A 27100-nucleotide genomic window follows, 5' to 3' on the forward strand; every position below is an offset into this window, starting at 1 on the left:
GACCTCCCACCACCAATACCAAGGTATATATCATCAGCTGGTATGATGTCATGTCCACCATATTGTTTTCGTTTACTAGAGTGTGCTACAATCATATTAGTTAAAATTTAAGCCTCTAGAGTGCAGTAATTATTTATTATTACTGAGGCTACCACCATCCTGAAATTTGGATGCCATCTTAAAATTGTGTAATTACTTAGCTAGAAATTAGGGAAAAATTCCAAAATTCATTAAATAAATTTTCAATCAATATACAGATTTATGCGATCGATTCCTGTCCTTGGCTCGATCCCTGGGTGATGGAGCAAAAAAATTAATATGTAAAAAATAATAATTTAATTAAATCAACTTCAAAATCCTAAACAAGGCTTAAAATAATTTACTACCACTCTCTATAAGCCGATATGATCGTAATCTTGAAATTCTATAATAATTATCTCAAAAATTCGGGAAAAATCCCGAAATTCATCAAAAATCTCTCATTAATTTATTGATTAATTATATCGACTTATGTCCTTGGTACGGACTGCCACCACTTAGCCTAAAATCGTTCAGCCTAATACCCTCTCTGAAACACTATTCAGCCTAAAGTCACACAGCCTAAAGTCATTAAGCCTAAAATCACTCAGCCTAAAGTCATTCAGCCTAAAGTCATTCAGCCTAAAGTCATTCAGCCTAAAGTCATTCAGCCTAAAGTCACACAGCCTAAAATCGTTCAGCCTAAAGTCACTTAGCCTAAAATCATTCAGCCTAAAGTCGTAGAGCCTAAAATCGTTCAGCATAAAGTCGCTTAGCCTAAAGTCACTCAGCCTAAAGTCGTTCAGCCTAAAGTCACTCAGCCTAAAGTCACTCAGCCTAACGTCGTTCAGCCTAAAGTTGTTCAGCCTAAAATGTTTAAGTCTTATGTTTTAAGTATCTGACTGCTGTAAAACCATTATTTTTTATTACAAACGCTCAGTGATTGTAGTGCCATCTAGGGAGCACTGTTGGAACTATTCTCGAAACCTAACTCTCGAGATGCAAAGCAAAATTTCTGACATCTGGTAAGGGATTGGGGAACCCACAGAATGATGATAAGCAGCATGTGCTCATATGTTTGCATGCATGAAATAGGATTAAATTCGAGCCGAAGAAATAATGACAGGAGACACTTCAGTATAATAAAACATTTATAAAAATCACTAAAAATTTGTATTTAGCAGCTATATTTTCTTAAACCTAAAATAATAACGTTGGAAGCAGTCAATATCGAACTGTGAACACAAGCTTTGCACAATTTATTTGTGAAATTTTTCCACGTTTTTACACATACATAATAATATAGGGGTAACTCAATAAAAGAACGTGTAGGTAAATATTAAATTTTATTCTCAAGGAATTATAAACATAATCGTAATACACTAACAAATATTCAAGTTTATCACAAATTCGGTAACAAAGTAAAGAGCATGACAGCGTATATACTGTACGAAATCTTTGGTACGTGGACGAGTTTTTATGGTATTGGCCATAGTTCTATTGTAGTACGACTCTACACTAAATTTTTAAAACAATATTATTTGTCGTATTGTTATCTTTTAGGCATTACTATTATACTTATCGTAGCCTACATATAAAAATTCCGACATGATAGCAAGTGAGTACCTTGGGCGACAGACTGTGTTCCTTTTTAATATGGCAAACGATGGACCGCATAGAAGTGAAATTTCTTTGTTTTTCTTCTCTTAACAGAATCTCTCAATGAAGAACATCAAAAATGAAAAGTAGAACAAAGAATGTGTTGCCTGCAAATGCATTTAATATAAACTTCTTATTGTAAGCACTGATTAATCGCTTACATATCACAAATCTGTCTCTCAGTTTTTCGAGTAAGTTTTCATTTGTATGACTGCGGATTTTTTGACACTTTATATTGGGGTTTTTATTGTAAAAATATGTTGTATTTATATCGCTATTAATAGCATTACTTAAAATAAACTATGACTTAGATCGTACGCTCTGAAATATTTATTTTTATGAACGTAATGCAACATGTAAAATTTTAAAATTTCTCGATTTTCATTACTATCCTATTTACGTAATTTTTTTATGTTAAATATTTTTTTATTACGACACAACTATGTTAAAATTTTGATAAAAAGTTGTCTTGATATCATCCACATGTATATTACCTCTATGCTTTGTGTACCATACTTAAATTTTGTTATGGCACCAATTACGCCAGTTATAGAGCTGTGAAGTCCGGGATTAGTATTTCGAATGATTTGCAACTTCCCGAATCCCTGCCATTAATAATGTATGATGGATACTTGTTATTTCCTATTTGTGATGGCATGTGTATGTGACGCTATTAGTTTTTCGGCATTTTTGAAACATTAACGGCGTTAGGTACCTGCCATCTTCGGAAAAATCCGCTGGGGCGTGTTGGCAATGTCAAGGGTGCGATGAGATCTACAACTTATTTCGCGACCTACCATGTTGCCATGCTTAAAGCCAGTAAAAGTCGGGAATAACGTCTGGGTCCCCAGCCATTCCTCCCTTTGACAGCTAGTCAATACAGCAGAAATTCTACATAACAGCTTGGCCGGGGGAATTCCTAGTAAACCTTTAGTTTTTTTTTTTAAGCTGTTATTCTACTATACTTGTGCATCCAAGCCCAAGGCAAATTATGTGACTATTTAAATTTTTATTCTGCGTGTATATATAATGATACTGTCTAGGAACTGGATAAATTACCACATCACTTTGCATATAAATACGAAGTAAATAAAAAGATGGCCTTGAAATACATCACAAGAGAAAAAAAATCGTTATTCAGAAGGTATCAATTTACAAAATTGAGTAATTGCTGCTAAGATACAGGATACGATTGAATTCGTGGTAACTCTTTTGTCGTTCATGTAACTTATTGTCCACGTATTTTGTAGCAAACAGCAAAATAAATCAATATATTAAACGAAATCAATAAATATTGTTTTTCTCATTAGAACATGGTTTTTGTGCAATTATATTATTGTAACTGTTATGTTTATCTCTGCTCCCATTATTACTATCATAGTGAATATAAAACGATTTTTTGACAGAATTGTGTTGAACTGCAAATTAAGTCAGAGTTATGGCAATTTTTTTTAAGCTTTTTGAAGTATAGAATATCGTTTCATTTGTACAGTACAAGTATAGATTTGTGACATCGTTATTGCTTGTCAAACCAAGTTAACACACTATAAATTTTCTGCTCCTACAAAACTTTCTGATTATTTATAATTCTGATGGCAAGTGCCATGCCATCGTGTTCATAAAAGCACGGTAGGTGGTGGCTTCATGTGTATACTGTTGGCAGTATTTATGTAAAAATAGAAGATACCGTTATTGATAGATGAAAGCAAATGCAATGTGCCAACATTTAATGTATAATTGCTTATTAAAAGAAACATAAATTTTAAAAATTATAACAAAAATTTAAGATGTTGTTAAAGTCGCGCCGTCGAAATGATACAGACGTTGGTAAAATCACACAAATATAAAACCGAAAACCGTTTCACTAACAGGTCAAGAATGTACTACTAAACATTATTTATGGAGAAAACGAAGTGGTAGGGGAGTAACATAAGTATTTTCTTACTGTTTTGAAAGCAACCGGCTAGAATTATTTAGCATATTCGAGACCTTCAGGCGCACAAACGCTAAACATCCGTACTGAGTGCCTCGCACGTCTACGCGCAGGCCACTGACAATGGGTGTAGTATTTTTTTACGTTTACAGCATATCTTAGTACGCATTTGTCTGTAAAGTATTAATTTTATTTATGTATATATATAATTTCTACAAGATTAATATATATTACAGCCTATACAATTCTACAAGATTTCGGAAACGTAAAAGTATGGGATGGAGTACAGTTGTTTGATGGTGATAACAGCTAAGCAAAGCAAAATCAAGACTATTTTAGTGTAGTATTCGTTGATCATTGATATATATATATATATATATATATATATATATATATAAAACGTTAATGTAAGGCAGTCAACAACAAAACGTGCCAGAAGATGAGCGCAGTATCCTGTAACCAACCGCGGCATCTCGTCACATAGGCTACTGTAAATAAATTGTTACGTTGATGTATTACGTTTCTTCGTTTTCTGCAGGTTATCTACCACGCTAGGCCGGTGCCTGACTCGCATACCTCTGGGTTGCTATCAAGGGTAGCATGCACGGCCAGTATTAGCTATTTACATAGTAGAGCTAACATTCTTCCAGCTACGTTCAACCGAAATTTGTTAACTAACAACAAACCAAATAAATTACTGAATATGGCAGGGCTGCATAGTATGAGAAATCACGTGGTAAACATGTTAACAATTTTTTTTCACAAAAAGCTGCAGCTGTAAGGACGAAAAGACTGGGGGTTATACATGTAAAAAAAATCTGCGTTTTCTAAATGTAATAATATGAAAAGTGCATATAAATATAACATTGCTTGGTAGTACGATAAACAACATTATATAAATGACTATATAACAACTTGATAATGACCGGATATTTTGTCAATTATTTAGTGAGCAAGCAAATTGCATATATTAGGGCGTGTGTCAGGTCGTGTCTCAATTGGTTTAGAGTGCTCTGTCGTGCTCAGGTTTCTACGACATTTATTCTTCGTACAGAGCACTCTGGCCGTCTCGATAATGCGCTGAGAGAGTGCGAAAGAGCGAGAGTACCAGAGAAAGCGATGCTATATACTTGCTGCACTCTCTCGTACTCTCTGCCATCCGCTATATTGTTTATATTTGTAGAACGTGGTTATTGCAAACGGTGGATATGTTAAAAATGGTGCTGAGACATCACAATATTTCAATGCAACAAAGCATTGCAGTTGTAATTTATTTTAATTTGTGCATACATTTTTTGCTCGTATCGTGTGTTTTAAATGCATATTGCTTAGAATTCGCATTGTCCCAATTCAGAATGCGAGAGCACGAAATAAGGAAATAGCACTCTTGCCATTAAATAATGCGAAATGATGCCAGGGGATGGATATAAAGAAGTCAAGGCTAATCTTGGCTTCGCTCTCTGAGGAATGTTAACAAAGGAAGGGGAAGAAAGGTTAACGCTTGCCATAGCTGTGGATTTTCCGAGAAACGAGAAGGTGGCGGGAGGAAGCAATTTTGTTTACCTGATTCAAGAAAGAACTGCAATGTCCGATTGCAGCGCATTTCAATAACCGGGATTCGTGCCTAGGACAGTTAGGGCGGAATTCATAGTGAACTGCTTTGTTTTAATTTGACAGTACAATAAATAAGTATTACTTATTCGAATGCTTTAAAGTAATACTTCATGAAGTAATACTTGTTGAAGTACAACTTATTGTGATTTCATAGTCACTATAAGACATAAGTACTTATTTCTCAAGTATTCATAAACAAATAAGCAATACTTACTGTATAAACCGTTCTTCGTCAAGTTTGTTTATTATGCATATGTTGTTAAATGCATAGGCCGATTGTAATTGTTCAGTTATTATTTCTGTAGATATATCCCATTTTTTAAATTTCAGATTTCAAATTTTTAGAACAGTTTGTTCATGAAAACTTAATTAAAAAGATAACTTTGCAGCTAGTTTGTAATCAGAACATCACCCTACATAACCTTTTTCATGTCTGCTTTGCGATGGATGTTGGCAAGTGCAACGATTTTGAACGACTTGTGGAGCACAAAATCTCCATTATTTGAACCAAAGCTGTGGAGTATTGAACGCTCCAGAATGCCGGAAAGCACGCAAAACCTACAAAAACATTTAAAAAAATTAATAAAAAATTATAATAGTTAAATTTTTAATTTGAAATGAAAATATAATTTAAAACAATATGTGAATATTAAAACAACGAAAAAGCTTGTTTCTATCATTTAAATTACAAAAGTATGGACAATTCACGACGCGAACAAAATGCATTAATTTTTTCGAAAACGGTGGCGTGTACGACAAAAATGCTGTACGATTTTTTGTGTATTTCAGAATTAAGTTAATGACCACATCGCAACCATCGCTGAACAAATGACGATATAGGCTTATGACTTCCCAATTGAACGCTTCTAAATATGAATGTACTAGTCTACAAAAATAATAATTCAAACACGGTGTGTGTTTTAAATGATGATAGTTTCAATGTGTATCTGACCGGCGTATGTAATGATAACTTGGCATCAGCCGAGTGAAAGTTTAAAGTAATTTAAATAAAGTAAGGGTTTTTTTTACTATGTCCATGGATGAAATAATCACATGACAGCAATAAGTAACTATAGTTTCACAACATTTGGGAATTTCTGGTGATACGAGTAGTATTTGGTTGAAATCATCTAAAAAAAGCCTAGATTTATTGTCATTTTTAGTGTACGCTGATTTCCGATTTCATCTAATTATATCAACTACTTGGAAAGGTAATATTAATGGGCTGCTTTTCAGATCCAGACGAACAATATGTTATGTGAAATCACTTGAGATCAATATTCATTCGACAATCTTATTTTGTGGTTATTGTTTCCTTTAATTAAATATATATACAAACTAGCTGCCCGACCCGGCTTCGCACGGCTATAGGTACTAATGGAAAAAAATTAAGCCACATCTCCCATTTATAGTAATGGTAAATAAAAAAAAAATTCAGTGAAAATTTATTACAATGCTGTATAATGTACCGGAGAGAAAATGAATATCACCGATGGTTACCCGACTCGTGCACGCAACGTACAACTGATGTACCCGTACTTCGCTACGGCAGTCTACAGGCAGATCACTCTTGCGCCGCTCATAATACATGCCCCTCGTTGTGGGTACGCCACTGGCGCGCGATGCCCGTTGCCATGGAGACGCAGAAGGCATGAACAATGCAAAATACTGTTCTCATGCAGACAAAGTACCCACTGTTGCCTGGTTTTAACCACCCATTAGATCTAATTTTCGGAAAATGTCATCCTGCGTAACATAAGGAACATTAGGGGCAGGCATATTTCGCGAAAAAATCTGCTCGGCGTCGGCGGTCCCTCTCCCACCCTCCCCCTACCCCTGCCCAATACCGCCACACCTCCCCCTCCCACTCCTGCCACACCTCCCCTTCCCAATATTACCACACCTCCCCCTCCACCCCCCACTACCACCACACCTCCCCCTCCCACTCCCGCCACACCTCCCCTTCCCACTACCACCACACCTCCCCCTCCAACCCCCACTTCCACCACACCTCCCCCTCCACCCCCCACTACCACCACACCTCCCCCTCCCACTACCACCACACCTCCCCCTCCCACTACCACTTGCAAAATTTCAACGGTGATGAGGACTGCACTAACAATGAAATAGCCGTTGCCATAGAGACGAATGAAGCATCAACAAAGCAACAGCCGTTGCCATGGTGATTTCCTACCAAAAACTGGAAATAAAAAAAAAAATTAGGGGTGGACTACCCCTAACATTTAGGGGGATGAAAAATAGATGTTGGCCGATTCTCATAGATACCGGATAAGCACAAAAAATTTCATCAAAATCGGTCAAGCCGTTTCGGAGGAGTATGGCAACGAAAACTGTGACACGAGAATTTTATATATAAGATATATGGTCTATATATATCGAACTATGCATTTGCTATACTGCTGAGGTATTAAAACAGAAACAAACACACTCAAACGGACAAGAATATTCGAAAAATGTAATTATTTGTATGTTTTTCTTTATTTGTTGAAATAATTTGTAAGTAATTCATACAAGATATATCGCAATACAAACTATAAGTATGTTCTGCTCAATACGATGTAGCGGTTAGGTCCGCTACTTTCAAACGGCGCGCGTCATCGCGGGCCTCCGGCACTCCGCTCCCCTCCTCCTTAACCCTCCTTCCCCCCCCCCCGGAATGTTTGTTCAATTTGTACTCGTTCCCCCACCATTTTGATTATAGGCGCATGCGCGCGCTGCGGCGCGAGCTTATAAATTAAGATGCAACCATGTTGAGAGCCTTCTTCTACTGGTTGACTTTGTCAGGCTTGGTTGTCAACAATAGCTGATCTGTTGTAATTCTACTAGCATGTAGTCCGAGAGCTTCTAGTTAAACTTCGTGCATGTGCGATCTCAGGGGAGAAATGTAAGTTGGTTTGAGTCGTCAGTGAGGCGGTGGCCCTCACCCTAATGTAGAATCATTTATACACGAATTTGTTCTGTCTAAATTCCTTTTCGGCCGCCACCACCAAAAATTGTTTGGAATTTTTGCTTTAAATTAAACTTCACCTTCGCTTCCGTTTTTCTGTTTGCAACTGTCTCCCCCTGAGACGTCGTCGCACGTATTTGTTTGTTAAAGTTTTTTAAAGAATAATGTAACTTCAATCATTCTTGTACCTGCACTTTGCAGTTGTTTTGTAATTTAATTTTGTAATATAACTTAATTCGTGGCAACCTACTTCAACGATCAAAATCCCTTCCTTAACTATATTCTAGAGTATAAGAAGTAGTATATTCGGCGAGCTAAACAAATTAACAAATTACTATAGGTCATACACTTTATTTGAAATAATTTATTATTGATTTACTTTTATATTTTAAAAAAAAGAGCACTTTTTGCCTACTTCATACGATACCAGACAAGCCATCACATTATCCGGACTTCCTAGGTACAGAGCTACGCACTGTGTTCGCAAATATAGTGAGAATATCTCAAGTTTAAATAGCTGACCGCGGTAACCAGGATATCTGGGACAAGCTTTCAGCCAACGCACAGGCCACCCGCCTTAATTCAGTTCACTTGATTACGACTGCTAGCCATTACGTCAGGCGTCGCAGCCAGTCAATGCGGATGTGTTTTAATTATGATACAATCACTGGCCGTCTCCAGCAACACTCACATTGGAGCATTTTTACCAGCGAGATTGAGAAATATGTAATGTTGTGTGGCGCTTGTTCGTGTCAGGGGGGAAATATGATATTGGCGAGGACGTCATCTGCATCCGCATCTACTCGCATACAGCTAAGATTTACATCTGCCATATAGTGACGAGTAAATGAGTCAACTGCACGGACTCAGCGGATACTTTTCATTGAGAAAGCACAGGTAATCAGAGTTCTTCCTGCACCAGTTGAAGAGAGAAGAGGCAGGTTAATGTTTCATGTAACGTTTGATAGCTTTAATGTTGGTTAAACTGTTCAACCGAACTTGTGTTTTTTTAGTGACGTTGTTGGAGAATTTACAAATTGGTTGGCAAAATGAACAATTATGGAACTGCATGTAACATAACTATGGGTACCATAGACATGATGACCTATTTAGAACTATTTTATATATATAATTCTTGTGTATCGCTATGTATTCATTATTTTGTGTGACCATATTCACCCCTTTAAAAATTCACCATTTTCAGAATGTTTTGCATTGGTTTTGTGTTGTGACCATAGTGACCCCAATCAGTGAGGTGACTATGGTCACAATGTATTATTTTTTTACTTAAATATATAGGTTCAAAAAAATTCATGCAAATAGTATTTTGAAAGCCAGAATCAAGTACTGTGTTGTACAGATTTTTTAATGAAATATATAATTAAATACAACAAATCTGGTATGAAGAAACCATTAAAAGTGACCACATGATCAGATGATTTAATTACAGAGTACAATTATAGAGTGGCTAACCCAACTTGGAGACAGTCAAACTGCGATTAATATAATTGTGGTAACAAGCAAGTAATTGTACAATGGATATGATGTTTTCTTGGTGGTGTTTTGCAAATCAGTAGTGTTTGCAAAACTCGAATACAACAACCATGTGATTAAGTACATGACTAATATAAAAACCATCATTTTCCAAATGCCACTTTCGCTCAGTAGGACAAAACAAAAATGGTACAAGAAGAATTATTAGGAAAGGTTAATGAATCACACTTTATTGGGAGGATCCAATCCTCTCCTAAACCACCCTACCCCGTTACTGTAACTAGGTTATTATGTACACTACCTACTGACATTATTGCTTAGGTTTGGTGCAACAGATGATAGAAAGCACGTTTTTTTTTTGTTTTAATTTTAGGTCTACTGTGCAAGATTTCCAACATGCAACCATAAGTTGAACTACAATTCTTTATGGAGTAGTTGACCTAAGTTGTGTAGTTGTTTGTGCTAATGGCACGTTCAGAGTTAACAGAGCTTTGTACTGTGAGTGGCCCATGGATCATATTTTCAGATACACTCTGAACTGACATTGCCACTATGCTTGGTTTTTGCTGGGAAAAAAAACGCAGGGTAGTAGTTTTTTTATTTTCCCTACTACAGCAGCTTCAGACATTCTCCAAATCCTTATCCCCATCTTAAAGATCAGAAAATCAATTTTGTTTTAGAACAGGTAAATATACAACTGCTGTTAGATCTCTAGTCAACATGGTTTTAAATTCATTTAACACTAACAACTTTATCCAAGCTAATTTGCGTGAGTTGAGTAAGTCATTTGACTGTATACCATAATATTTTATTATCCAAACTACAATTTTATTGTATATGTGTTGTTGAATTAAAATTTTTTAGGACATATATAATAGGACGAAAGCAATTTGTAGAAATATGACAAATCCTAATGCACCCTAACCTTTTTACATGTTTAAATTTCTTAATTCGCATTGCCTCAAGTTTCTTGTATTCCGTCACGTCGCGCTTATTTATATTCAAGTAAATAGCATTATTTCTTCAAAATGACAGTATGTTTAACACATACTTTAGTATTTACATTTTATAACCTTAAAACTATTTGCCGACTTTCGAGCCACCTAGCTCACAGTCAAAAACAATAACAAGCAAAATGCAAATGATTTTCTAAGGCGTTTTCCAAAATATCGAAAAAGTGTGGTTCGGAAGTATTTCAAACACAAAATTCACAGCAACGTTGCCACATTTCAAGGTGAAGAGCCATCCAACTCTCATTCTTCGGGCGGTCAAATGGCAGATGTTTATAACTAGGAAAGGGTGGATTGCCGCCGGTAAGCCGCTGGGTGGGTGACAGCCGGCGGCTTGCCGGCAGTCATTCGAATGTCGTTTATAAATTCGGCCCTTAATCTTCTATTTTCAGCATAGTTTTGGCAGTAAACAAGTTTTCTACAGTTTGAGGTAAAAATACAGTGTTAATTGGTTTAAAATTCAGTTTTAAATAGTTTCTTTAGTGCACGATGTCAAGCGTCACCACAAGATTAGCCTACGACAGAGTCATGGAAAATTCGTTTAATCAAATTGTCGACCCATACTTTTCGGAAGTGTATTTTGTACTAAAATATGTGAGTTTAATTCACGTCATCGCTCAAACGTTACTGGTATTCCTGAACTCGTGCTTGACGTATAATCGAATATATCTTAAAATGTACTAGCCCAAAGGTCCCGAGAAATGAATTTCAGTTGATCTATTTACTGATTTACCCAGGGAATAATTCAAGTACTATTCACAAAAGTAAAAGTCCTAGTGAAGAATTTATTGTAAAGCTCTACAAAGCTATGCAATTTTAATGGTAATTGTGTCTGTTATATGTGTGGTTTATGATAGCCAATGTTCATTCCTTGGACGTAAATTCTTTCATTATTTTATTTTCACATTATGTGATATGGTGACAAGAACATTGTTATTGAATTTTCTTGCCACAAGACTTATTAAATTTATTATTAAATGTGTCTAGTTGCTAATTATTTCGTATTGCAGTGATTATTGTACCGTCTTAAGTTGTATTCTTAGGCTGGCGCTCAGTGACGTGTACTCAAAAAATCTCACAGATAACAAATTTTCTGACATTGTTGAACTTGAACTGCAAAAAACCATGCAAATGCACACACTTCACAATTATTCAAAAGAATTTAATATTATTGTAATATGACACACATATCGCGTCGCAACAAAGTTACATCTTCCTACAATATACCAATGCGAACCCTAAAACTTATTAGTACAATTCTTTAAGAAAAATTGTTGTTAAACATGTCATAGAATACTTACAAAACTTTAAATTATAGGTACACATACAAAACATATTAAGAAAGAAAAGGACGCCAGTGTCAAATGGTAGCGTGATGGATATAACGTCCACAATTTATTCTAAATGTGTCTTTTAACACAATTTCAAGCCGTTCAGTACGGTTTTAATTTTTTGGCACAAAATAGCACTGAGTCTACAAATTACTGACCTGCCAAAAATTTTTATTTTATTTATTAAAAATAGGTTATAGATTATTTTTGTAATTAATGCACACATTCATTTAGAATCGACCTCTACCAATTAAGTCAAATGTTTTGTATATTATTATTACATTTTCATAATGCTATGGAAATTCTCAACGTATTGCTACTATTATTCTTTTTAGTATTTGCAACATATTTGTTGTGTTCGCCTTGCCAATTCATTATACATTTAAGTTTAATTTCTGTGGCTTTATCTGTTATTGCCGCTGAATGAAAAGGTCGAAAATGTAGTGCTCATGGCACCATCTTCAGGTGAAATCTGACACTACCGTCCTCTACGATATATCGTTTCAGTGCTGCCACCTAGGAATCAAATATGTTACTACATGAGATACGAAGCGCACAAAACTTAAACTTTTATGCCATTGCGTATCAGAACCGTCACTCAGCCTAAAATTATTCAGCCTAAAATCGTTCAGCCTAAAAATACAACCGCTCACATACAGTAACAGCCAAGATCAGAATTTCGTTCTGCCTAAAGTCATTCAGCATAAAGTCGCTCAGCCTAAAGTCACTCAGCCTAAAGTCGTACAGCCTAAAGTCATTCAGCCTAAAATAACTCAGCCTACAGTCACACAGCCTAAAATCGTTCAGCCTAAAGTCACTCAGCCTAAAGTCGTACAGCCTAATGTCATTCAGCCTAAAATCACTAAGCCTAAAGTAACATAGCCTATAGTCACTCAGCCTAAAATACATCCAGCCTAATTTTAGGCTGAAAAATTTTAGGCTCAGTGACGTGTACTCCTTGGTACGACCCCTGAACGAAGCTAAAAAAATTTAATAAAACATCAATTTAACATAATAGTGACAGGTTCAATAAATAAAACACCACAAGTTCTTTTACAAAATAAAGTTTATTACACAATTTATATTCTATACTACAAAACCACCTTCGAATGTTAACAATTTTATAAACATTATGTCTACATAGGTGTGAAATGACTAATGCTTTGCTTCAATCGGTTTATACTAGACAGAGACCAGCCAGAACCTTTACAGACATAGTCTTCCTCTTCTTGGCAGAGTTTCTGGACACCATGTTTAACAGTTTTCTTCGCGTCGTCAGAACTGTAAATTACAGCAGCCAATGTCTTGAATGCACATTTATTCACTTTGTCATCGAACATAAATGGTTTGGCAAATATAGAGTCCATCCACGTGTTAAATTTTAAAGGAGCGTTTGTTGCTACGTCATGAGTAAGCTGATTTATAATATTCTGCACGATATCGCCAAGGAAAGTTCAAATGTATTTGGCTTCAAATGCTCCATCAGCTCCAAATGCTCCATCAGCTCCAAATACTCCAACAGCTTCAAAGCTCCAACATCTTCAAAGCTCCAACAGCTCCAAATGCTAAAAAAAAAACCTCCAACAGCTCCAAAGCTCCAAAGATCCAAAGCTCAAAAATTCCAAAGCTCTAAAGCTCCAATTGCTCCAAGAGTTCCAATGTTCCAATTGCTCCAAGTGCTCCAATTTCTCAAAGTGCTCCATCTGCTCCATATACATTTGGCTCCAATTGATTTCAATTACATTTGTTTATATGTCTATGGTGATGATTTTTACGCCTTTAAGTTATAATTTTTTTTAGAAATCAGATTTCGAGAAATACTAGAATCCATTTTGAAAGAAAAAAAAATTTCTTCAATTTTATACACATGCAAGTAATCAAGACATTTTATTTAGCCAGCTTCTCTCAGTTCTTTGATTATGAAGGATATTTATTTGATGCTCGAATAGTTTCCTGCACAAAGCGAAGCATGTAGAAGTCTTTGCCTGTTAACCAATATGTTGGCTATGTGATTGTGTGCTGAGTATGTGTTTGAATCTATAAATATATATATGTTGATGTGAATCTAAATGAACGTCTTATTGTGCGTTAGTGATAAATGTGCGTCGTATTATGCATCCATGACAATGAACGTGTGTTTAAATGTGCATCCGTAATGATGAATTGAAATAAAATGTGCATCCATGATTTTGAATGTGCATTACATTTTGCATCTATAATGTTGAATGTTCGTTATTTATGATGTTGAAATTAAATTGAAATGTGCATCCATTGTGGTGAATGTGCTTCGTATTGTTCATCCATGATGATGAATATGTTCGATACTCTGCACGTGAAGCACCTCGCATGCAGGATCCCAAGAGTGCAGTGGTGTGCGCGCAGGGCCGGGCAGCGTGACGCAGCTGCAGGTGGTGAACCTGACGTCCCGCACCATGGCTGTGCGCTGGTCGCCCCCCGACTCCACGCCGCAGTGCCTGCGCGGCTACCGCGTGTGCTGGTCCGCCGAGCCGGACGGCCTCTCGCCTCGCTGCTCGGAGCTGCCGGCAGACTCCACGGCCGCCTCGCTCGCAGACATGGCCGTGTGCGCCAACTACACCGTGGAGGTGGTGACCCTGGGCGTCGCCGGCAACTCCACCGCCGCCGTGCTGTCCTCGTACTCCGGTGAGGCCCGCACTCGCACTCGGTCCAGTCAGCACACTCCCTACTTATTTATACGTCACCATTTTTTTAAAACAAAAATAAAAATTTTTAAGTTTGTTAAAGAAGCTAAATATAATGCAGTCTTTTTTATAAAGTAAAAAACTTTAAACTAACCAATTTTACCAAAACGGGATACACTTAAAGAATATATTTCTAACTCACTGAAGCAAACCTAATAATATAAAAATTTTACATTACAAACACAGCGAAAAAACTTAATTCTGTCACCACTACTTACAATGTATATTCATTAATTAAACTTGTAATTATTTAGAAATAATCTACATTGTATTTCATTATTATTCTTAAAATTCAAGGTCATGTTAATACATGTTTAAGGTCGTATTATTTTTGACGTGGTCTCGGATTTATGTTTGCGGTCATTTTGTGTTCGAAACAATGAAGGACCAAAGTCTTAAATGCAATTTTATAAGAGAGACATACAAAAAAACACACACAAAAACACAAACACCACACAAAGACACACATAAACAGACACACACACAAACACTAATATGTCGCGGCCTCGTCTCTGGTGAAGATGTGGAGACGGGGTGGACGTCGCTCGGTCGTTCAGTTGTGTTGTTTGCCCGGCGCCAGCTCTTGGGTAGAGCAGCCTCACACTCTGAAGCGGGAGTGGACCATTCGGCCCAGTGCAGCTGACCGAGGACGTGCTGACAAGGAGTAGCTAGCAGGAAGATTGGGTGTAGAAGAAAGGGATGCCCACGGTCTCACGAAGAGTCGCTAGCAGATGGGTAAATGAAAGAGGGAGAAGGAGAGCCCGCGGTCTCACAAAGAGTCGCTAGCAGAGAAGGAAAGAGAGAAAGGTAAGCCATTAATACCACTTTTGGCTGTGTTAGTATTTATTCTCCCAGATTGGCTGGGAGAGGAGAGCTGTCTAGGCAATTTTTTTTCCTAACCTAACTAATTACTAAGTGTATTTGGGAGGGGTCTGGGTAGGGAAGACTCTAAGTGCGTCTCAGGCCGTAGCCTATACGCTCTAATAATGCAGGGTTAAGCCATGTGGGAGAGGGAGCATGCATCGTGTGCTAGGAGGGGGATTGGCCAGCCATGGCAGCAATTGGCGCCATGACTAACTCCCCTCACTGGCTATTCTAGACTACAAACTAGATAAGTTGGGCCCAGGTAAAATCTGCATAGACACAGGGAATACCCTGGGAACTGACATGCGGGATTCAAAATTTCATGCATTATTTACAAGCAGGTTGGTTACAGGAAACAGAAGGATGGCTCTGGAAGAAGAGTTGGACACAGTAGAAAGACTACTATGCAAATGGGCGGGAGCTTGGACATTTTGTCCGCATTTGGATTTGGTGGCACTGGTTGTTTCGGGGGCGACTTTGTTGTTTCCCACCAGGCTGGCAGCCAGCCTAGACTAAGTAAAGAAGGGGAAAAATTCGTGTGCGCTGTTGAATTTAAGCAAATGTAAATAAACATTAAATTAACATAAAATAAACATGTAAAAACATGTTTAGTCGGTAGCTTTAATTTAATCATGCTTTCTCGCGAGCTGGTGCATCAGGCCTACACTCAGGAGTGGACAGAGCCTCAGGTTGACCGAAGTTGGTTAGGGAAATTATCCAGTCCTTCATTGCGAGGCCCTAGCCTCAGCATCTACGCATTTGGAGGCTACGGAGTGTGTATAAGTGTACTGTCACGAACTGGTGCATTAGACCAACACTCAGGAGTGGACAGAGCCTCAGGTTGACCAAAGTCGGTTAGGGAAATTATCCAGTCCTTCATTGCGAGGCCCTAGCCTCAGCATCTACGCAATCGTGGGCTACGGTTGTGTGAAAATATATTAGGGCCGCTGGGGGGGGGGGCCTTAAATTAAATATAATTAGGTTTAAGAGAAATATAACTTAAACTAAATGAGCTGCCAGCATACATGCGTGTGGTGCGCGTGTCATTTAGTGGTACAATAAGGGCGCACACTGCCTTTCTTTGTGAGGGCACATAGGCAGATTTGTTTCCGCCAGTCCATAACTATTATTATGCGGACTGGCGTGGGTCAGGCGCGTGTGCACGCGCCCAGGGCTGGCGTCTAGTACTTTACTTACTCTATGGGCTGGCGGGCGACTGAGCTCCGCGCGGGAGGCGAACTAGGAGTCGCGCGCCGCCCGCTGTGATTGGCCGACAGTCCTCTCGGCCAATCACGCGGCACTACGGCGGCCGGTGCGCCAGGAGTGACTTCGGGCGTTTATACTTCTGTTCTATGTCCGGATCATAGTTCCCTAGAGAAGTAATATGTGGATTTAGACTATTTATGCATTTATCATAAAAAGTCTGAGTTGTGTGGATGTAGAAGTCAAGCAAGTTTCCGACTTGGTTTCACGATGCAATGCTTCGACAGGGCAGTACACTGGGGCGTCTGTGGCGATTCGAATGCATCTATTCTGAATTCGCTGTAGTTTTATTAAGTGTGTCTTTGCTGCAGTGGCTCAGACAGGGGCTGCATACGTAATAATTTGTCGTACGAGGGCTTTGTAGAGCAGTAGGCCGGTTTTGACTCTGCTGCCACATCGTCTACTCATAACTGGATACAAGGAGCACAGTCTAGTCTGAGCTTGTGCTCGCTTAATATCTATGTGATGGCGCCATGTTAATTTCCTATCCATGTGTACACCTAGGTATTTAACCACATCTTTATGCAGGATTTGTTCGTTAAACAAACTCAGTTGTGACCTGCGGTCTATTGGCGGGAGGTGTTTACGAGTGAACACAATAGTTTCTGACTTCGTTGTGTTCACTTTAATGCGCCACGTAGTGCACCACTGTTCTATTTCAGTGAGCGCAACTTGCAGCCTAGTCGTGGCCAGCTGTACGTTGTGTGATCTGCTATATAGGACAGTATCGTCCGCATAGCAGCCTAACTTGACGAGTCTATGTGTGGGGTGTGGCATGTCTCGCACGTATACATTGAATAGAACAGGGCCTAGGATGCTGCCCTGTGGCACTCCTGCTCTGATCGGTTTTAGGTCTGATGTGGCTCCTTCAGTTGATACTCTGAAAGTTCTGCCTGATAGGTAGAACGTGATTAACTTGACATAGCAGTCAGGGAAATCAGCTTGGTATAGTTTATAGAGAAGCCCTGCATGAAACACTCTGTCAAAGGCTTTCTCTACGTCTAGGAACGTCGCAACAACATAGTCTGGTACGTTAAATGCGCTAGTAATCTCTTCAGTGAGACGCACTAGCTGGTGAACTGTCGAATGAGCACCGCGAAAGCCGAATTGCTCATTTGGCAGCAAGTTGTTTTCGTGTATGTGGCCATTTAGTCGATGCCATATTATGCTTTCGGCTGTTTTCGACACAGTTCAAAGCAGGCTTATTGGTCTGTAATTCTGGGTCAGTTTTTTTTTATCTTTGCCTGGCTTGTGGAAAACTATTACATTAGCTTCCTTCCACTGGGAGGGGAAAATACTAAGCCTGAGCATTGCATTAATGCATTCAGCTAAATATTCCAGGGCTTAATCTGGGAGCTGATTGAGAACGTCATTCCCAGGTGATTTTCACGGCTTCATCTTCCTAATAGCGCGCTTGATTTCCTGTGCCTGAGTTAATAGAGATTCAGAAATAGTGGGCTGGCGCAATTTTTCGCGTAATTCGCGGTAAACTAAGGCTGTGTATTGTCTATCGCAAGGTACCATGTTTGGTTGAAAGGCTGTTTCCAGCGTATTAGCGAATGCTTGTGATTTGACTAGGGGTTTGAAGGCTAGGGCATTATTGGTTTCAAGGGGCGGAAATTTTTCAGATTTGTTCAAAAATCGCTTCGTCATTGTCAGTAGAAGGAGCAAGGAGGTTCTGGATCAATGTAAACATTGAAATGTAAACATTGAAATGTAAACATTGCGCCAGAACCCCCCAGGGGGCTGCCATCTTGTTTCATGGAGGCCACCATTGTTGTTGACATTGGTTACCAGGGCGCACCATAATCGCAGCCACTGAGGGCCGCCATATTGTTTACGTCTGCTGGAGGCCGCCATCTTAGTTCAGCCTTTGGTTACCGGAGCGCACCACCAATGCTCCGAATGCGGGAATTGTAAACAAAAAATCCTGAGCGGTGTGGGGATTCGATCCGTGGGACGCAGCAACATCGAGGTTAGGAGGCAGGCACCTTAACCACTAAACCACGAGATCAGATGATGAGAGTAGAATAAAATAAGGAAGATCTGCTTAAAAGGCATCATGTCTAAACTGCCATGTTTAAATTTCGAAAAATATGCTTAAACTGCCATATTTCAATTTTCCAAAAATCATTTACCGCTATGGTTAAACCGCCATGTTGTATGCTTAAAACACCCAACCCCACCCCAAGTATGCCTAAAAGTAACCCCAGCCATACTAGCTATGCCTAAATAAAATGCATAAAATCCCCACCATACTAGCTATGCCTAAATCATTTGCCGCTATTCTTAAAACACCCACTCCTAGTATGCTTAAAACACCCACCCCCCAAGTATGCCTAAAACATTTACAGCTACGTTTAAACAGCCATATTTAAATTTCGAAAAAAAAATGTCTAATTCGCTCTGTTTAAATTTCCAAAAAGGAAATAAAATTCCACCATGATTTATGCCTAAAGCAAACCCCCACCATTATGCTTAAAGCAATTGCCATTATGTTTAATTTTCAACCACCATATTTTAAAATTTCGGAAAGCAAACCCTCACAACTCCACAAATGCTGCAACCCCCACCATTCAGAGTATGCCGCTATGCTTAAATAATGCTGCCATACTAGCTATGACTAAATATAAATACCTGGGAGCAACATGTACGGGTCCATGGTACCGCGTACAGCAACATAAGACTATTTATTAATTGTTTTATTATCATATATGTATTTCTTTATTAGTTATGATACTATGTTGTTGTTTAACCTTCTAATGTAATATGTCGAACCTTCAAACTACGGAACTGTCATGCTACAGCTTAGCATTCATAAACATTGAACTGACTATACTATCATCAAACCTAACCTGATTCAATATTTAACTCATTGTTGTAATTTCACTTCTGTTATTTATTGTAATTTTTGTCTCACCACAAGTAATTTATATTTAATAGTGTTTACATTGTGTTTTGAGGTGATTGTTAATCACCCACATTATTTTGTCTGTTCTTGGCTGCATTGTTTACAGCCGCAGGCTATCTTGTAAAATAGCATACCGCCGTGGGCGGAAATGCGTCCGTGAATTATGTTATGTAAAAAGAAGTACGAATAGGCGTCTCTTCGTTAGGGTCTATCCCGACGCCGGCCTTATCTAAATTAGCATTTTTGGCATAATCTTAAAAGATCAAGTAAATTCAGTGACTTAATATTAATTGGTATGGTGATAGCTACGAACGTGAGTGTTTGCAGCAATATCAGGCGGTAAAAAGATAAGTTACCAACAAATTAAGTTGAGGCTTATGCTATAAGCCAAAGGTAGCCATCATGATCTTGGTAGCGTCCTTGGTACGGACTTTTATGCGATGTTAATGTTGAGACTGATGATTATTGCAAAGTTAATTACCCATATTAAGTACATTTTTAACATCTGATGGAACAGTATTATAAATTAATATTTTTATTTCAGTGTCCTTTACAGTTCATTCTACTCAGTGGTCTTAGAGCAGAACTCCTGCAAACCCTGAGCTACAGCCGAGGTGAAAACATTATATAATAAATAAATTCTAAGATATCTATTTATTGCACTTAGATTTTTTTTAACACTGAGCTACGATAATTTTAAATAAGTTGAAGAGTTTGAACACTGAACTGTTTATCATATATGAACTTTTGAGTGATGATAAGTTTAAATTGACGAACTTTTGGTTGAATATAAATCTGTGCCTACGTATATCCTGAAAATTAAACAACATAAAAATAACCAGGAAAGCCACAATAATCCATATCAACCCAGAATTTTATTATTATCAATCTACACCATATTTACTTCCCCTTAATAACACTTTTTAATTACAGATTATTCGCAGTTGAAGTGTTATGTTTTGTGTATGTATTTGTTTATAGTTAAGGGCATGTGTTATCGTTGTTGTCGTTTTGTATTTAATTAATATGTGTTATGTTCCAATCACAAGCCGCATACATCTGAATCATTAAAATTATTTATTATTCGTTAATTCATATATTCTTTTTCATGTATGTGTTCAATACTCATAATCAACATAATAGACCCGTTTGGATGGTATAGCAACGGCGCCCAATTCACCAAAGTTATATGTATTTAGCTATATTACTACCATTGGGAAACTAATACTATCGTAGCACACTTCTACTTATATACTTATAAGTACTATAGTAATTGTTATAATACAATACATTACATTACATTACAAAAAAAAGTGGCCCACAACGTGGTGGCTCGAAGAGGAATTTCACTGTAAACACTGAAATATTATTACAAAAATGTCTTCGGGAAAAGGGTACGAACTTCGTAATCGAGCCGCTAGCCAGTCTGCTGCCATGGAGGAAGTTAGGGAGCTGGAGGAGTCAGAAGCCTCTCCATTAGACAATTACCCTGCCCCTGTTCAGGAGCAGGATGATCACAGATATGCTGCCACCTACAGTAGCAGTATTAATGTACCAAGGGAACAGGTAGAACCTGCTGTTACCCCCATTCCTGCCAAGTCACCAAGCGACTCAGATGAGGAACAATCTGAGGAGGAGGAATTTCAGGGAGTCGTGACAGCTGAAACCAGCATGCCAACCGCTGGGACAGCAGCAACCACAGGTCCTGCAGTGAACTTCATGACTACTCAGCCCCCTAGGATAACAGATATGTCACAGTTGCTGCAACAGCTGAGATTGATAATACAAATCGAAGGACAGCAAACAGCCAGCCAGCTGAACAACTTAGTCAGTCAGCAGCAAGAAATGCAGAGCAACTTAGTCAGTCAGCAGCAGGAGGTGCAGTCCAACCTGAGCAACTTAGCAATTCAGCAGCAGGAGGTGCAGTCCAACCTGAGCAACTTAGCAATTCAGCAGCAGGAGGTGCAGTCCAACCTGAACAACTTAGCCAGTCAGCAGCAAGAAATGCAGAGCAACTTAGAAAGCCAACAGCAGGACATGCAGGCTAACCTAACCAGCCAAATAAACAGCCAGAATGCAGAGATGCGTCAACACATTGACAGCAAGATGGATCTACTCAACTCCAGGTTGCAAGAGGGACTGACTGAATTGGAAGAGAGGATAGAGACCAGATTGCAGGACCAGTCTCAATCAATGACTCAACTGTCAGAGCAGGTCCAGACTCAGGCATCCAGAGTTGACAATTTGGAAACCCATACCACCACATTGGTGAGGGTAGTAGATAGGGCCAGACTGGAGCAGCAAGGACATGCACAGGTATTGAGTGAGAGGTTAGAGGAGGTGGAGAACACAACAGCCCTACTAAAATCAAGATGGGACAGTGTGGAAGCAGAGTTCAGAGCTGTGGCAGAAAAGAATTCACAGAGTGGTGATGCAGCCATGCAGCTACAGGCCACCCAGCAGAAAGGTGGGCTGCCTAGCAATGTGACTTCTGTCACATCACTCACCCCTACCATGCCTGCACCTACTACAGCAACTACACCTGCCGTCAACCACTCTCCTCAACCACGTTCATGCTCACCTGCACACTTGGACCAGGTCACACTTATGCACCACCCCGCCAAACACTGGTCGGAGTCTATTCCCACATTCTCTGGCAAGTCACAAGAAAATCCTATTCGCTTCTTGAAGAAGTTTGAGGATTATGCCAGAATGTTTGCCTTGACAGACACCGAGAAATTAAAGTGTCTGAATTTTGCCCTCAAGAGCACGGCATTCTATTGGTGGGAGCTTCAAAGCACTCAGACTACTTCATTCGACCAATTCAAGGACCAATTCAAGAGCCAGTACTGGAGCTTGAAAGTACAAGGCAATCTGCGTGCTCAGCTACATGCTGACCGTTTTGACAGCAAGAGAGGTGGTTCGCTGGAGGCGCACATAGTCACCATGTACGAATGCACCAGGTACTTGGACATCGTCATGTCAGACGAAGAGTTCATCGCCACCATGCTAACACAGTTGCCTGTCGCCTACCAAATACAAATGTCTGGCCATGCCTACAAAGATGTCACAGAGTTTCGTGATCACGTGTTGGCAGTAGACAAATTACAATGCCTTCAGAAGGGTCAAGCCAGCAAGGAGGAGTCTGAGAAGCCATCTCAGCCGGCCTACCAAAAGCAAGGACCAGTTAACACATACTGGCAAGGAAGAAACAAAGACGACAGACAAGCAAACGTACATTTCATAAACTGTGAGAAGAGTACCAGATACTCTGAGTCAGAGCCTAATAACAACAGTTTCAAATATGGATACAAGAAGGGTAGGAAATCATACCAGAACAAGCCCTATCCGAAGAAGAAGTGGTGGAACCAGCGGCCCAGGAGCAACAGTGAAGGTGAGGATGAGGATCAGCGGCAACAGAACAGGAAGGCGATGGAATGGCCTCCCAGGAAGTCAAGCTATAGGCATAGAGCTGCTGAATCAGATGGAGAAGCTGATTACCGCCCTGTAAACCAGAAGCGCAGCTACCCATCAAAAGCTTACTACCAGCATGACTACCGAATGCCACACACCAGAGTCCCGACTGAACAGGAAGAAGGCTGCGGAAACAGAAGAAGTACCGGCCCACCTGCCAGTCATCAATATTCATTTCCCTATCCACCGCCATCACATCATTCACCCAGCCAGCAGAGCATGGGATATTTCCAGCGCAACACGCCTATCAACCCCATTGCTACTGAGTTCCGGACTGCTGTGGCCCATGCAGCCCATGGTCCATCGAGCAGCTGGACCGCACCAAGTGGAAACCACCCTGCTACATCATCAAGTAGCAACAACCAACGGGACAGCCCGTTAAACTAGAGTGGGTCCAGGTTAAATCGCCCCGAACCACGACCCATTATCCAGACGAGGGGGAACATGCACACACGCCAATAACCATTGACACACGACATGGTTACATTAACTATCAAAAATTTATTTGCACTGTATTAATAAGGGAGAATGAGAGGGAGTTTCTCTTCAGAGAGATACATGAGGATGATCTACCTCAGATCAAAACTGTCTGTCCAGAGATACCGCTAGAGGTAAACGGCATCAGTGTACCAGCACTAATTGATAGTGGTGCTGAGGTCACCTGTGTGAGTGAAGAGCTTGTGAGACAGCTCGAGCAAACAGGTGTAAGGGTACCTGTCATGCCTGTGCCAGCATTGAAAATACTGGGAGTAACTTCAAGAGCCAGCCCAGTTGTCAATCGACAAGTGTTGCTGCACATTGAAGGTCTGGGACAGCCAAAACAAGTTTCAGCTTTAGTGGTGAAAGGCCTCGCTAAACAACTGATTTTAGGGACAGATTTCCTAACACAATTTGGAATAATTATTAATTTTCAATTATGGACTATAACTGCCAGTGACAGTCAGCACTCCATCCCATTTTCAGATCAATGGAGTGTGAAAGAAAATTTGGTAGGACTGTTAGCTAACATGCCTATGTTTAGGCAGATTAACAGTTGCAATGTCAACTCTAGCCTAACAGCCTCATTGGAAGACATTTCTACTGCCATCTGTGGTGTAAACACAGTACCACATGAGCAGATGAATGTGTTATATCACTTGCTAGCCAGTTATCAAGAGATTTTCTCTGATAAACCAGGTCTCAATAACATGTACAAAGCCAAGATCTGTATTAAAGAGGATGAACCGTTTCACCGTAAGTCCTATCCAATACCAGCAAAGTACCTACTGGAGGCTACTGAGTATCTTAAGCTTATGATAGAATGGAAGGTCATCAAGAGAGAGGCTAGCCCATATGCTAATCCAATAGTATGTGTTGGCAAGAAAGATGGTACAGTAAGGCTTTGCCTTGACGCCAGAGAATTGAATCGTATTACCATCAAGGATAGAGAGAGCCCCGTACAAACCAGTGAGATACTAAGGTTGTATCAGGGTGTAAAATATCTCACCACCCTAGATTTGTCATCTGGATATTGGCAAATTCCCCTAGAACCCCAGTCTCAACAGTATACTGCATTCCTATTTAGGAATCAGCAGTACATGTTCCAGGTCATGCCCTTTGGACTGTGTAATGCAGTAGCAGAATTCACCAGGTGCCTAGCAGCCACCTTAGGTCCTGAGTGCAGTGGTTTTGCACGAGCGTATGTTGATGACATACTGATTACGTCAACTACATTTGAGGAGCATGTCCAGCACATAGGAACAGTACTACAGAAGTTGAAATCTGCTGGGATGACTGTGAAACTAAAAAAGTCAGTGTTTTGTAGGGATGAACTGCCATTTCTGGGTCATATACTAACACCAGAAGGCATCAAAACAGCCCCTGACAAGCTTCAGGCAATTCAGGATTTCTCTGCACCCAGAAATGTCAAACAACTCAGAGCATTTCTTGGGATAATTGGTTTCTACAGAAACTACTCAGACCGAGTAGCACAACTGGCATCACCTCTGTTTGAGTTATTGAAAAAGAACAAGATCTGGGAATGGACAAGCAAGCATACAGAAGCTTTTCAAAATTTGAAACAATTATTTTTGGCTGAACACGTGATTTATCATCCGGTACAAAACAAGGAATTTTTCCTGTATACCGATGCTTCAGACATTGCATTAGGGTGCAAGCTAGCCCAGTGTGATAATGCAGGGCAAGAGAGAACTGTTGCTATGGCCAGCCGCACACTCAACAAGGCTGAGCGTAACTACACAGTTACAGAGAGGGAAGCCTTGGCAATAGTATGGTCCCTGCAGAAATTCAGAGACTTGTTGATAGGTGAGAAAGTCAACCTACTGACAGACCATCAAGCTCTTACTTGTCTGAAAGCAGGAAAATTATTTGGCAGCCGTTTGACAAGATGGTGTCTATTACTGCAAGAATACGACATACATATTCAACACATTAAAGGCACAGCTAATGTCACAGCTGATTGCTTAAGTAGACTGGCAGAATTAAACTCAGACACCCATCCAGTTGCAAGCAGACCAAAGGAATTTCTTGTGGCAATCAATCAGCCTAGCCCATTTCAAAATAATTCTAATTTGAAATTAATATTACAAGATTTAAAGGAGAAGCAAAACACAGATGATTTCTGCTGCAAGATGAAGCAAGGATTAACTGATAAGCCTGCTGATCATCGAATACATCAACATTTCAGCATGTCAGCTGAAGGTGTTTTGTTTGCTCATCCTAAACAGAAACATATATTTTCTGAAAACTGGAAACCAGTAGTGCCCAGTTGCATGATTTTTCCTATAGTGAAGGAAATACATGAAACCCTAGGTCACATGGGAGGTAAGAAAGTATTGGAAGCTGTCAGCAGACAGTTGTACTGGCCGAACATGCCACGTACAATTACCTCTTATACTAAATCCTGTGACCTGTGTCAGAAATCAAAGGCACCCCCTGAGAACCTGCATTGAACTCTAGAGGCAATTCTACCCAGCCAACCTATGCAGCTAGTGTCAGTAGATTTGTTTGGTCCACTGCCACCATCTAAAGCAGGTGTCCAGTATATTTTTGTGATAATGGATGTGTATACTAAGTATACCAGGTTATTTCCAATTAAGAATGCAACTGCAAAAACAGTTTTGAGGTACCTACAAAAATTTTGCAAGGAAGTGCAAACACCTAGGATGGTACTGTCAGACCATGGTACCCAGTTCCAGAGTGAACTGTGGCAGACAGGCCTAAGGAAAATGAATGTGATACCTACTATGTCATCTATAAGGCACCCTCAAAGTAACCCTGTTGAGAGGGTTATGAAGTCTTTGGGGAATACTCTACGTGTTATGTGCCATGGTGCACAACAGTCATGGCGTGATCGCATACCTGCGATAGAGTGCATATTAAACCATACAGTGCATAGTTCCACCGGTTTTACCCCTCATGAAGCCCTAAGTCTGGATCGGTCGGTGGCGATTAACCCACTCTATTTACCTGAAAGAGACATAGATACGGATGTGACGGAATGGCCAACCGGTCAAGAGGTTGAGCACCTAATCAGTAAGCGACTACAAGCAGAAGCTTTAGCCAGGAGAAAACGCAAGAGTTCATCTAGAGTGAAGCAGTTCCAAGTTGGAGACCGAGTGCTTCTAAGAACAGCTCCGGTGAGCAAGAAATGGGAACGAGTGACGAAGAAGCTGTTTCTGCTGCTGCAAGATCATACGTGGAAATTGCTACGAGCTGCAAGACCCTGTTACCAACCAAGTTGTGAGAAGGTATAATCTAACACATTTAAGGGCCTACAACCAGCCCAGTAATCTGTAAAAATGTCTGGTCAGAGCTCATTAGAACTCATCATGTATACTAC

General features: G+C 39.6%; 1 protein-coding gene across 1 annotated transcript in view; it reads left to right on the plus strand.

The window, feature by feature from the left end:
- The window catches only part of LOC134534415 (collagen alpha-1(XX) chain-like), a 164534-nt gene that overhangs the window by 59997 nt on the left and 77437 nt on the right, over nt 1-27100 (plus strand). Inside the window, exon 3 of the mRNA XM_063372880.1 lies at nt 14410-14688. Coding sequence (XP_063228950.1) covers nt 14410-14688 — 279 coding nt within the window. The remainder of the gene's footprint in view (nt 1-14409; nt 14689-27100) is intronic.

The sequence above is a fragment of the Bacillus rossius genome, chromosome 7 (genome assembly GCF_032445375.1).
Source record: "Bacillus rossius redtenbacheri isolate Brsri chromosome 7, Brsri_v3, whole genome shotgun sequence".
In the NCBI taxonomy this organism is placed as follows: domain Eukaryota; kingdom Metazoa; phylum Arthropoda; class Insecta; order Phasmatodea; family Bacillidae; genus Bacillus; species Bacillus rossius.